Genomic DNA, 13,171 nt, shown 5'->3' on the forward strand with positions numbered 1-13,171 from the left:
GTAACTGGGGTGGGTGGACGAGGGGCAATCAGTCAAACCACTATCCCAGCCACTTTTAGGCTTTTTCTGGTATCTTAGCTTCGTGATTATTTATCAATTTATCTGCGACGGTAAAACTAAAGTCAGCACACTAGTAGTCTGATAAAAAAAAGTCTGTTAAACGTATTTCATTTGATTTTTGTCTGACGATTTATTTCATAACGTGTACATTTAAATGAAGAATTGTCGGTGATTTTTATTTCAATTCCGGGAAAAAAGCCATTTACATTTTTAGGCCTATCATTTTCACAGAAATTTCATTGTTCTTGCAAGTAAGTAATAGCAACAATTGGGTAACAAGATGCAAACTAACCGCGGGGTATATTCTTACGAACTTTCGCTGGCAGCGTATGTCAGCTTCACTTTACCGCATAAAAACTGAAATACATGCATTCCCGGCGAAAAATTTTAAGAGCCAGTTTATCTAAAACGTGCTACCTAATCGTGCTTATTAATAAATTTACAAAGACAGCTTCTCCAGCTTGGGTTTACCCCTTTTCCCGTTAGTTTTAAAACACCCACAAAAGTAAAAAGAAAACAATATATGGGTATAAATGCTCCAAAACAATGGGAAGGTTTCGTTTCTTCTGCCTAAATCTTCGATTTACTACTTAAATCCATAAATGGCAACTGAGCTCTGTTAAAATGAGCTGTATATGTAGGCAAATCAAACGGATAAAGAATATACATAATTAGCTTGGTCTTGAGTTAACAATGATTCTGTAGGGCTTTGGTTTCATTGTAGGACCGAACGTTGCATCAAAAGTGTAAACTTCCCCTGGTGCTTTAGCGAAAGAGCATCTCTGCATGATCGAGGTAAAGAATACAAACAATTCCACCTTAGTCAGAAACTCGCCCAAACAGCGCCGCCTACCGGCCCAGAAGCTCAAAAGCATGTCAGCTTTTGACGTATCCACACAGCCATCTATAAGAAACCTTTCTGGTTTGAAAGCCGTCGTATCTTCCCAAACCAGAGGATCGTTGCAGGTAGATGCCAGATTTATCAATATAAAAGTATTCTTTGGAATTCTGTATCCATTCAATTCCACATCGCGAATGTTCGTGTGTGGGATACCAAGAGGTGTGATGGTACCTAATCGTAGAACCTCCAGAATAGTCGCTTCCACATACGGCACAGAGCGTCGGTCCTCAAAGGTCGCATTTCTCGAGCTCTCCAAATGACCATCGATTTCAGCGTGGACTTTTGCCTGTGCTTCCAGAGAGGTAGCCATGCGGACAAAGGACCAAAGTAAAGTAGTTCCCACGGTCTCGGAACCCGCTCCAAGCATCTCAGATATGACCGCGTTTAGTCTTGCCCTAGTCAGGCCTAGATTTATCTAGTCTGTATTGTACCAGTCTCAGCTGAGTGACATCATGGTCAGGTGAGAGTGAAGTAGCACCACGGGCGTACACTAATGGCAGTTATTTCTTTGAATAAAAGATCATTCCAGTATTTGGCGGCATGTCCGAGGTCAGAGCAAACAGGTGAAGCAGCTTCTGCTAGGCTTAACATTAGAAATATTAGAAATATATTGAAAACCCGGGCATTATGAAATATGTGCATGAATTTCGCTATTGCCGCGCACATACCCCTCTAACCTTACAAACAAGCGTCATTCAGGCATATCTGTATACTAGTACACAAGCGCAACAATATACAACACAACTTCACAGACATTTTCTTAACAGACAATCTTTTAACATTCTGAAGACAGCTATTAATGTTTTCTCCTCGTTTACCTTGGCACGGAATCCATAATTACACTTTACATTTATCATTGTTACAGTTATTTTTTTCCTGATAACCTTTTATGAACGTCGGAATTTCTTCAGACATGAAGGATTAAATCCGAATATGAAAGGACAAAAGCACAGAGAATAAAACGAGATCAGTGAGGAAAGCGTGATGTCAAATGGTCACACGTGATATTCAGGGTGTTGTTAATATACCTCATTGAGGGTTTTGTTCAGACTGTTTATGTACTTGTATATGCATAAAAAGTAGCACCTCATTCACTCCTAGTAGCATGGCTGAATCAAACTTAGAATTGGGTGAGGGAGTTATCTCCCATGTTTCATCCATCTTTGGTCGGTATTATTGCTGGTTGAGTTCCACCAAGTTGCATTGTATGTCTAGTACTTTTTAGATGCAGCTTTTTGGAGACAAAATGGAAATGTTTTAAATACCAGCGTGTCAGCATTTCGTTTAGCAAGGCAGTCGGATTAACTGTTGTGACGTTTATCTTAATTCTGTGTTGACATTTACGTTAAGCTACAGTGACGACTGGTTTGTGAACTGGCCTCAGTCATGTAGCTAACCTCTGAAATAAGGCTACGCTTTCTCACAAAGCTGTTTCGAGACTGGTTTGAACGGTAGGATGATATCCAATTGTGGAAAAAGTTTAAAAAAGTTAGAATCTAAAGCATAGTATGTAAAATTTTACAAATGTTCTCATCCATTGTTCAGTTTTCAATTTTTAATCATTCGTTGGGATGAAGATTAATCATTGCTTCTTTTTGTCTTTGTAGAATAGCCAGATTCTTCATTTGCAAATAGCCCAAAACCATTTCTATGCTCAGTCTCTGCTGGATACCGAAAATCAAGTCTTACAACTTCAAGACAATCTTCAGGAAAAGGATTGACAAATTTTGGAGCTTCGTGCTCATGTTAATAGAATTTGTGAGGCAGAGCGGGCTAGACACTTGGAAGATTCGGGATTGGACATAGAAAAAGATTTTCTGTTCCACAGGTTGATGAAGTGCCCCAAGCACTCCAAGCTGGAGTTAATAATACTCTTCATCCTGTTGTACCAAATAAACTTGAAGGTGGAGTGGCGAGAACTAGGCCGTATCTTGACCGTTTGGAGGAAGTCAGGGTACCGATAAAGGGACTTTAATAAGTCTATTATGAAGTATTAGAACTTCAAGACAAACTTAACGAAAAGGACCGACAGAGTTTGGAGCTTTGTGCTCATGTTGATGGAGTCTGCGAGTCAGAGCAGGACAGACAAATGGGAGATTCTGGAGTTAGAAAAAGAGACATTATACTTAAGCAATCGTCTTTTACGTTGTGGTTCTCTTTCAACGCAGATAACTTTTATATAGCATATCGGGGGGGGGGGGGACCGGAAGGTATAATAAATTGGACTTTATTCCTAAATTGTTGAATACTCGTGTTTCACTATTTGTACATTTAGACCCATTCCTTACGTGTGTATTTTTTCCCCTCTTTTTATTTAGACACGTTCCTAGTGAACTTCATATATACGGCCACTTAGTGTATGTAGCGTGATTTAGCCATTCATTCGTCACTGATCTTCAGTAATCGTCACATAACCATCCCCATCATCTCCACTATCTCCTGTCCTACTGCCAGTCTTCCGTTTAACTAAAAATATTGGACATTGGGGACTTGTCCAGGAAATTTGCGTTTGCTAAATCAGGTGTATTGTTAAATTCTTTTTGGTCTTGCCTACAGACCGTTTGTTTTTTGTTTGTTTGTTTTTTTTTTCTCTTTTTTTTTCCTATGTAAATATATACGATAATACGTTAAATGGAAATACATTACTTTTGGCTGTCGAGAGGCACAAAGTATTGAAACCTGATGCGTTTACAGCCGATGTAATGACAAAATTTGAAGATGTAAATGTTTTTCATTTCATCTTAAACCTTCTTTTAAAGAGGCAAGAGAAACACAATCGATTGCATTGTACCAAAACACGACAGTACGAATTTTCACTGTCATAAATGTACTTTATATTTTCCCAATCTGTTTTTTGGTCATGATTTTTTTTCTTGGGAGTTATTAATACCCCAGCTTGTAGTGTTACGTCTTGGGGCACTGCGTCAGCCTGTGAAAGAGAAACTCTTTTTCTCACTCCAGAATCTCCCATTTGTCTGTCCTGCTCTGTCTCGCAGACTCCATCAACATGAGCACAAAGCTCCAAACTCTGTCGGTCCTTTTCGTTAAGTTTGTCTTGAAGTTCTAATACTTCATAATAGACTTAATAGACAAAAGCCTTCATTGGCACCCTCACTTGCTCCAAACGGTCAAGACACGGCCTAGTTCTCGCCACTCCACCTTCAAGTTTATTTGGTACAACAGGATGAAGAGTATTATTAACTCCAGCTTGGAGTGCTTGGGGCACTTCATCAACCTGTGGAACAGAAAATCTTTTTCTATGTCCAATCCCGAATCTTCCAAGTGTCTAGCCCGCTCTGCCTCACAGATTCTATTAACATGAGCACGAAGCTCCGAAATTTGTCAATCCTTTTCCTGAAGATTGTCTTGAAGTTGTAAGACTTGATTTTCGGTATCCAGCAGAGACTGAGCATAGAAATGGTTTTGGGCTATTTGCAAATGAAGAATCTGGCTATTCTACAAAGACAAAAAGAAGCAATGATTAATCTTCATCCCAACGAATGATTAAAAATTGAAAACTGAACAATGGTAAAATTTTACATACTATGCTTTAGATTCTAATGGTCGGTTAGCACGCTAGCGCAGCGTAATGACCCAGGAGCCTCTCACCAATGCGGTGGCTGTGAGTTCAAGTCCAGCTCATGCTGGCTTCCTCTCGTAAGTGGGAAGGTCTGTCAGCAACCTGCGGATGGTCGTGGGTTTCCCCCGGGCTGTGCCCGGATTCCACCCACCATAATGTTGGCCGCCGTCGTATAAGTGAAATATTCTTGAGTACAGCGTAAAACACCAATCAAATAAATAAATGAAATAAATAGATTCTAATTTTTAAAAACTTTTTACAGTATAGGACATCGTCTTACCATTCAAACCAAGGCTCGAAATACCTTTTGTAAGATACTCGGCCAGGCAAAAACGATATAAGCGCCTCTAAAACGTAGCGTTAATTCAGCGGTTAGCTACATGACTGAGGCCAGTTCACAAACCAGTCGTCACTGTAGCTTAACGTCCATTTCAACACAGAATTAAGATAAACGTCACAACAGTTAATCCGACTGCCTTGCAAAACGAAATGCAGACATGCTGGTATTTAAAACATTTCCATTTTGTCTCCAAAAAGCTGCATCTAAAAAGTACTAGACATACAGTGCAACTTGGTGGAACTCAACCAGCAACAATACCGACCAAAGATGGATGAAACATGGGAGATAACTCACTCGCCCAATTCTAAGTTTGATTCAGCCATGCTACTAGGCGTGAATGAGGTGCTACTTTTTATGCATATACAAGTACATAAACAGTCTGAACAAAACCCTCAATGACTTATATTAACAACACCCTGAATATCACGTGTGACCATTTGACATCACGCTTTCCTCACTAATCTGGTTTTATTCTCTGTGCTCTTGTCTCTTTATAATTATTAGGATTTAATCCTTCATGTCTGAAGAAATTCCGACGTTCATAAAAGGTTATCAGGAAAAAAAAACTGTAACAATGATAAATGTAAAGTGTAATTATGGATTCCGTGCCAAGGTAAACGAGGAGAAAACATTAATAGCTGTCTTCAGAATGTTAAAAGATTGTCTGTTAAGAAAATGTCTGTGAAGTTGTGTTGTATATTGTATATTAGTATACAGATATGCCTGAATGACGCGTGTTTGTAAGGTTAGAGGGGTATGTGCGCGGCAATAGCAAAATTCATGCACATATTTCATAATGCCCGGGTTTTCAATATATTTCTAATATTTCTAATGTTAAGCCTAGCAGAAGCTGCTTCACCTGTTTGCTCTTACCTCGGACATGCCGCCAAATACTGGAATGATCTTTTATTCAAAGAAATAACTGCCATTAGTGTACGCCCGTGGTGCTACTTCACTCTCACCTGACCATGCAGTCACTCAGCTGAGACTGGTACAATACATGGGTCAAGGACAAATACCTGTCCAGAATTGGACAACTCATGCTCACAAAAATCAAGTTCTGGCATATGCAACAGGGCGTGAAAATCATTCATGCAGACATCTGGCGTTGCACATAGTTTGCCCCTGCTGAATTATCCAGCTATTGTGTGAAGAGAATCCTTGGACAGCGTTTCTGACCGGCTCAAACACGTGCTTGTAACGACCGATCGTCAGATTTAAGGACGATAGAGTGAACTTCATATGATTCGGTTGGAATTGTGAGCAAGAGAACTGTAAAGTATATGCATAGGTTGTATTTTGCTGGATAAAGAGTGAATCAGCCTGGGTAACAGTGCTGACTGTACGCCTACGACGCTCGTGTTCTATATTGGTTAGGGTTTCTTTGACAAAAAATGCTGACGCAAGGAATATTTGACAGTTTCCTGAGAATAGCGGCTCCAGGCTGCGAAGTTGTATCAGCGCACATAAATGGGGCATTACTTTGCCTTCTGATTGTTGTGATTTCACTGTATCTCGTGACCAGGCACCGATCCACCAAGAAAAAACTCCCCTATCCCCCAGGCCCATGGGGATTTCCCGTTGTGGGTCACCTACCCTTGTTGGGAAGAAACCCGCTGGAAACTTTGAAGAAGTACCGTGCTCAGTATGGAGACATATTCAGCATACAGATGGGCAGTTACCCCGCAGTTGTCCTCAATGGCATAGATGTCATCAAGTCTGCGTTAACAGTTCGTCCCGATGATATTGCTGGCCGGCCGAAGCTCTATACCGCAAACCTACGATCAGAATTACGAGGAACTAACGGACTGGCATTCTCAACTTACGACCGTGCTTGGAAGGTCCACCATCGCATTGCTAACAGCGCACTAAGAATGTTTGCTGGCTACAGAAATAACCCTGTTGAAGAAACTATCTTAGAAGAGAGCGGCCGATTGGTTGATTACCTATTGAAACAAAATGGCCGTCCCTTCGATCCGAGGGAGGAGACAGCTCTCTGTGCAGGGAGTGTGATTTATCAGATTCTTTTTGGAAGGCACTCTAATATTCGGGAGGACAGAAACTACTGCAGGATGGTGAAGAGCCTGAAGGATTTTGTTGAATTCGCAAACGCAGGAAACCCTATAGACGTCATGCCGTGGACTAGGTACATTTTTCCCGGCCGCCTTCGACGTTTTGTTGAAATAACCGAAGTTGGATTAGACGTGTATAAACAACAAATGAAGCGTCATGCGGAGACATTTGACCCCGCAGACATGCGTGACGTCACTGACGCTTTAATTCACGCGTCTGAGAAAATCACGGAGGAGGAGATAAATCTAGGCCTGACTAGAGCAAGACTAAACGCGGTCATATCTGAGATGCTTGGAGCGGGTTCCGAGACCGTGGGAACTACTTTACTTTGGTCCTTTGTCCGCATGGCTACCTCTCCGGAAGCACAGGCAAAAGTCCACGCTGAAATCGATGGTCATTTGGGGAGCTCGAGAAATGCGACCTTTGAGGACCGACGTTCTATGCCGTATGTGGAAGCGACTATTCTGGAGGTTCTACGATTAGGTACCATCACACCTCTTGGTATCCCACACACGAACATTCGTGATGTGGAAGTGAATGGATACAGAATTCCAAAGAATACTTTTATATTGATAAATCTGGCATCTACCTGCAACGATCCTCTGGTTTGGGAAGATCCGACGGCTTTCAAACCAGAAAGGTTTCTTAAAGATGGCTGTGTGGATACATCAAAAGCTGACATGCTTTTGAGCTTCGGAGCCGGTAGGCGGCGATGTTTGGGCGAGTTTCTGGCTAAGGTGGAATTGTTTGTATTCTTTACCTCGATCATGCAGAGATGCTCTTTCGCTAAAGCACCAGGGGAAGTTTACACTTTTGATGCAACGTTTGGTCTTACAATGAAACCAAAACCCTACAGAATCATTGTTAACTCAAGACCAAGCTAATTATGTATATTCTTTATCCGTTTGTTTTGCCTACATATACAGTTCATTTTAACATAGAGATTTAATTATAAAATTTTGTTAAAAGTTACAAACGCAGAATTGCCATTTATGGATTTAAATAGTAAATCGAAAATTTAGACAGAAGAAACGAAGCCTTCCCATTGTTTTTTGAGCATTTAGACACATACATTGTTTTCTTTTTACTTTTGTGGGTGGTGAATGGTAAATCCAAGTTGGAGAAGCTGTCTTTGTAAATTTATTAATAAGCACGAATAGGTAACACCTTTTAGATAAGCTGGCTCTTAAAATTTTTCGCCGGGAATGCATGTATTTCAGTTTTTATGCGGTAAAGTGAAGCTGACATACGCTGCCAGCGAAAGCTCGTAAGAATATACCCCGGGGTTAGTTTGTATTTTGCTACCCAATTGTTGCTATTACTTACTTGCAAGAACAATGAAGTTTCTGTGAAAATGATAGGCCTAAAAATGTAAATGGCTTTTATTTCCGGAGTTGAAATAAAAATAACCGACAATGCTTCATTTGAAGGTATACATTATGAAATAAATCGTACGTAGACAAAAAAACAACAAAAAAACAAAACAAAAAACAGTTGAAATGTCTTTTATAGGCTTACTTTTATCAGACTATACTGAATGTACTTTCCCTGCTTCTGACTGCTTCTGATTCGATATTAAGGACTATAAAGCCCAAGATGATCGATGTTATCAGAGAAAACAAACTATCATTGTGACACACTTACATAACCAGCGGGTATTTCGACATTGGGACTGGGACACTGATACACTTACCTTTTACTATCATATCAGTTACGTGGAGTAAACCTTTGTAAAAAGCGCTCATCACTTGCATAACCTCTGTCAGCCGTGCGTTCCTTGAAGGAGTTTGAACCGTTCTTAGTACGCTAAATATGAACAGTCTTGTGTCTAATATTCGTCAGTACAAGTGTTTAAGGCCGTACTCAAGAAATGCTAACTTTTATAAGTTTGTAATTGGAGGAAAATGGACTAAACCACCGCCCTTTCGCACATAGGCTTTGTATTTATCACAGAAAACGTACGGGAAATGGATACTTAAACATAATGAGATGGCTCAATTTATGTTCAGTCCATCGAATAACTGCTCTTTAGACTGAGGAGGTTTTGATGGGTGAGTCAGTCACAGTATTTAGGCCGAATTATACAGTATCCATGAGCTGATAAGACACAAATATGTCAAATTATACAAGTACTATAGAAAGGCAATAAGAAAATATAAAATTGTAGCATTACAGCTGTCCGAAGCGGACATGATCTGGATCGAGACCACAGAGAGATTTATAGTTTTACAAATGTATTTCGACCCTCTCCCTGAAACGATCCGGAGTATGTATCAGAAAGCATGATAACTGATATACCGTGAATGGGAACAAAAATGTACAAACGCACTGCCTGAAAACTACTATGTATGACTGGTATATTGTCTTGTGACAGTTTTGTATAACAGAGTGGTTGGATGTATGACTGGTATATTGTCTTGTGACAGTCTTGTATAACAAACTGGTTGGATGTATGACTGGTATATTGTCTTGTGACAGTCTTGTATAACGGAGTGGTTGGATGTATGACTGGTATATTGTCTTATGACAGTCTTGTATAACGGAGTGGTTGGATGTATGACTGGTATATTGTCTTGTGACAGTCTTGTATAACGGAGTGGTTGGATGTATGACTGGTATATTGTCTTGTGACAGTCTTGTATAACAGAGTGGTTGGATGTATGACTGGTATATTGTCTTGTGACAGTCTTGTATAACGGAGTGGTTGGATGTATGACTGGTATATTGTCTTGTGACAGTCTTGTATAACGAACTGGTTGGATGTATGACTGGTATATTGTCTTGTGACAGTCTTGTATAACGGAGTGGTTGGATGTATGACTGGTATATTGTCTTATGACATTCTTGTATAACAGAGTGGTTGGATGTAGTCATGCCACATGTGAGTCACAGGTAGTGCAGTATAAACCTTATAATAACCCACTAAGCTACTTAGCTGCAGATAAGCTACACCGACAAAAAGCTTGCCTGTAGGTATATGTTTAACACCTTGAGATATAAGTATCATTATTATTTGTTGAACTTATGATTACTCATAAGTGTGTGTTCAGCGAAACCTGCGTTATCACTAATGTTATAGGGCTGTAAAAAAGTCAGCTTGACAGATGTCCTGTTTCCTGACCTAAACTGTCAGGCTTATGTAACACGTGCTATGGGCTGTCCTCGTTTTTGACTTTTAGGTGTTTACATTCACGCGTCCAGGTTACAGGCTTTATATGTGGTCATATGTGCATGCTGTATTGGAGGTGACGAAAGTATTCTCATTCGTTTGTCCTTGTACTTTTTGGGCATAACGTACATATACCCATGCACTAATATTTGCTTCTGTAAAGAATTTTCACACCTCAAATTTAGTGAACCTTGCATGTTTAATACACAAAGTTTTCGTTGAAAACACTAAGAAATTCTCCTATGATAGCCTTGGGAACCCTTGACAAATGCTGTATGGGTATTTTTTTTATATAAGTAAATACAAATATTTGTACATGTTTAAAAGCTTGGATTTAATGGTACATATGCGGACAACTGTTGTTCATGATAACATTTTTGTGCACATGTATAACATGCATTCGCGCATGTATACTAATGCTTAGTTTACGTATGTACAAAAGAATTTCACATATCCACAATGGTTTTTCATACATGTAATATTACAGAATAAATTCCAAAAGATTCTGTCTTAACAGTCCTATGCTGATTACGCAGACGACATTGAGTGTCAATCTGCCTGTGGTTACATGTTCATGCGTGTTATTTAACCCAGTTTGGATCGGTACATAAGACCTTAGGATTGCATGGATCCAGCGATCTTTGACATGAGAGAAAGGATAAGAGTTCATTTGACGTGCCACATGTCTATATAAAGGAGGGTGGGGGGGGGGGATCATAGGAGAAAATGCTCAGTTAAACCTGGAGAGTGCGAGCATAGACTAAACAGTGAACAGGGAAGGCCGTCCGTCACCGACAACTCTCTCAAGATGTTCGCTTCAGGGTTTTGGCAGAATGTGCCCACGTTCAGGGAAAACATGGTTGACAGCGTTACTGGATTCCTTCTCATTTTTCTGCTCACGATAATATCCGTGTATTTACTGAGGCAAAGGAGATCCAACTACAAGAAGCTACCGCCAGGCCCATGGGGGTGCCCAGTAGTTGGTCACTTGCCTTTTCTGGGTAAAAACCCAGTTGAAAAACTTTCTCAATACCGGAAAGAATACGGCGACATTTTCAGCATACAGATGGGAAGCTACCCGGCGGTGGTCCTAAACGGCACTGGTGTTATTAGGAAAGCTCTGAGTGGTCATATGGAAGCGTTTGCCGGTCGTCCAAAGCTCTATACCATCAACCTCATCGGCAAAATGGTTGGTGAAACCGGTCTAACCTTTTCCGAGTATGGCCCACACTGGAAAGCGCATCGACGGATTTCAAACAACGCTCTGAGAATGTTCGCCAGTTACAGAACAAATCCTGTGGAGGAAATCATACTTGGTGAGTCACAGCGATTGATCGAACATTTTAGCAATCAGAGCGAACGCCCATTTGATCCCAGGAACGAGACGGCTTTAGTGGCTGGTAGTGTAATATACCAGATTTTATTCGGACGACAGGACAATATTCGAGAAGATGAAACGTACTGCAAAATGGTAAAAAACATCAAAGACTTTATTGACTTTGCCAATGCTGGAAATCCGGTTGATATCATGCCTTGGACACGATTTCTGTTCCGCGGTCGTCTTCGACGCTTTCTGGAAATAATCAGAACAAGCCTGGAAGTTCAATCAACCCAACAAAAACGACATGCGGAGACGTTTGATCCTGCTCACATTCGTGACGTGACAGATGCATTATTTCAAGCTTCAAAGGAAATCACCCCTGAAGAAAAAGGCTTGGGGTTAACAAGTGAGAAAGTTAACACCGTGATAGGGGATTTTCTGGGAGCGGGTTCTGACACGGTAGGAACTACTTTACTGTGGTCATTCTTGCATATGGTGACCTCACCTCATGTTCAAGCGCGTGTGCATTCAGAGATTGACCACCACATCGGCCGATCCCGTTGGCCAACTTATGAAGATCGGAAATCTTTGCCGTTTGTGGAAGCAACGATTCTCGAAATTCTCCGGTTTGGGACGATTGCACCACTGGCGATCCCACACGCCACAACATGCGATGTGCAGCTGAACGGATACAGTATACCAAAGGATACATTTGTCCTGGTCAACCTGGCTTCCACCTGCAACGACCCTGATGTATGGGGAGATCCCAAGTCGTTCCGACCAGACCGATTTCTGAGCAATGGTTCAATTGACTCGTCCAAGGCGGAAATGGTCATAAGTTTTGGAGTCGGTAGACGGCGCTGCCTTGGAGAATTCATCGCCAAAGTTGAACTCTTTATGTTTTTCTGTTCTGTAATGCAGAATTGTTCTTTTCACGGAGCCCCAGGTGAGGTTTATACTTATGAGGCCAGCTTTGGGCTTACAATGAAGCCAAAGCCATTCAAGTTAATTGTTAAATCCAGATCGAACTAATAGTTTACCGCAAAAAGAAATCTCCTGACAACTTTTCTCGTGTAAAGGGAATTGTGAGTCTTCACTGTGAACAGACACCGTTAAAATGCGTTTGTTTCTTGTTTCATTACGTCTAATATTGTAGAATTGCCTATTTTAGCAAATATTTTGTCTTGCAGCATAAACCACTTTTGTGCATAATGCATTCCGTGTTGATTATATGTTTTAGGAAATTCCACTTTATCGTAGAGGGTGGGATGAGGTGGGGAGAGACATTTCGTTTTATTCCGTTCGTTTCTTATTTCATTACCTTTAATATTGTTGAATATCTAGTCTTTTCTTGTAGCATACGATTGTGTATTATATATTCCGTATAACACAATGCTTAATTTGCTCCCGTGAACTAAGATCCAAAACCTGCCAACGTTTTGGCCAAACACCTGGTCTGTATTTGTGCTAAGGTTTATGACAATATGAATGTGTTCCGGGTCTTCATTGACGGAGTGCTTGGCTTTGAATAGCCAGGTCACCAGACACGACAATTAGGAAAAGGGTGTATAGATAAAAAAGACTAAATCACACCGTGATATTTTTTGTTGTTGTTGGCAGAAATGAATTTTAAATAAACTGCACGTCATTATTACTAACCTATTGTTGTGTAACGTGATTGTCAAGATTACGTTTAACTTATACCGTTGATGGCTGGCAGTTTTATT

The 13,171-nt window shown here is 40.6% G+C and overlaps 3 protein-coding genes across 3 annotated transcripts; 2 read left to right on the forward strand and 1 right to left on the reverse strand.

The window, feature by feature from the left end:
- Nucleotides 1–731: 731 nt before the first annotated feature.
- LOC135467145 (cytochrome P450 1A2-like) lies at nucleotides 732–1,328 on the reverse strand. The gene has a single exon (XM_064744908.1). The coding sequence runs from the start codon at nucleotides 1,326–1,328 to the stop codon at nucleotides 732–734; it is 597 nt and encodes a 198-aa protein (XP_064600978.1).
- Nucleotides 1,329–6,275: 4,947 nt separating this feature from the next.
- On the forward strand, nucleotides 6,276–8,407 carry LOC135467146 (cytochrome P450 1A2-like). The gene has a single exon (XM_064744909.1). It carries the CDS (start codon nucleotides 6,276–6,278, stop codon nucleotides 7,836–7,838), a length of 1,563 nt encoding a protein of 520 aa, XP_064600979.1. The 3' UTR covers nucleotides 7,839–8,407.
- Nucleotides 8,408–9,705: 1,298 nt separating this feature from the next.
- LOC135468042 (cytochrome P450 1A1-like) lies at nucleotides 9,706–12,692 on the forward strand. Its single transcript, XM_064746052.1, has one exon. It carries the CDS (start codon nucleotides 10,932–10,934, stop codon nucleotides 12,474–12,476), a length of 1,545 nt encoding a protein of 514 aa, XP_064602122.1. The 5' UTR covers nucleotides 9,706–10,931; the 3' UTR covers nucleotides 12,477–12,692.
- The last annotated feature ends 479 nt before the right edge of the window (nucleotides 12,693–13,171 follow it).

This window comes from Liolophura sinensis, chromosome 6 (assembly GCF_032854445.1).
Source record: "Liolophura sinensis isolate JHLJ2023 chromosome 6, CUHK_Ljap_v2, whole genome shotgun sequence".
In the NCBI taxonomy this organism is placed as follows: Eukaryota; Metazoa; Mollusca; class Polyplacophora; order Chitonida; family Chitonidae; genus Liolophura; species Liolophura sinensis.

Bases quoted from the DNA above. Each gene is read 5' to 3' on its own strand.
- LOC135467145 (XM_064744908.1), bottom strand. From the start codon at position 1,328: ATGCTTGGAGCGGGTTCCGAGACCGTGGGAACTACTTTACTTTGGTCC.
- LOC135468042 (XM_064746052.1), top strand. From the start codon at position 10,932: ATGTTCGCTTCAGGGTTTTGGCAGAATGTGCCCACGTTCAGGGAAAAC.
- LOC135467146 (XM_064744909.1), top strand. From the start codon at position 6,276: ATGCTGACGCAAGGAATATTTGACAGTTTCCTGAGAATAGCGGCTCCA.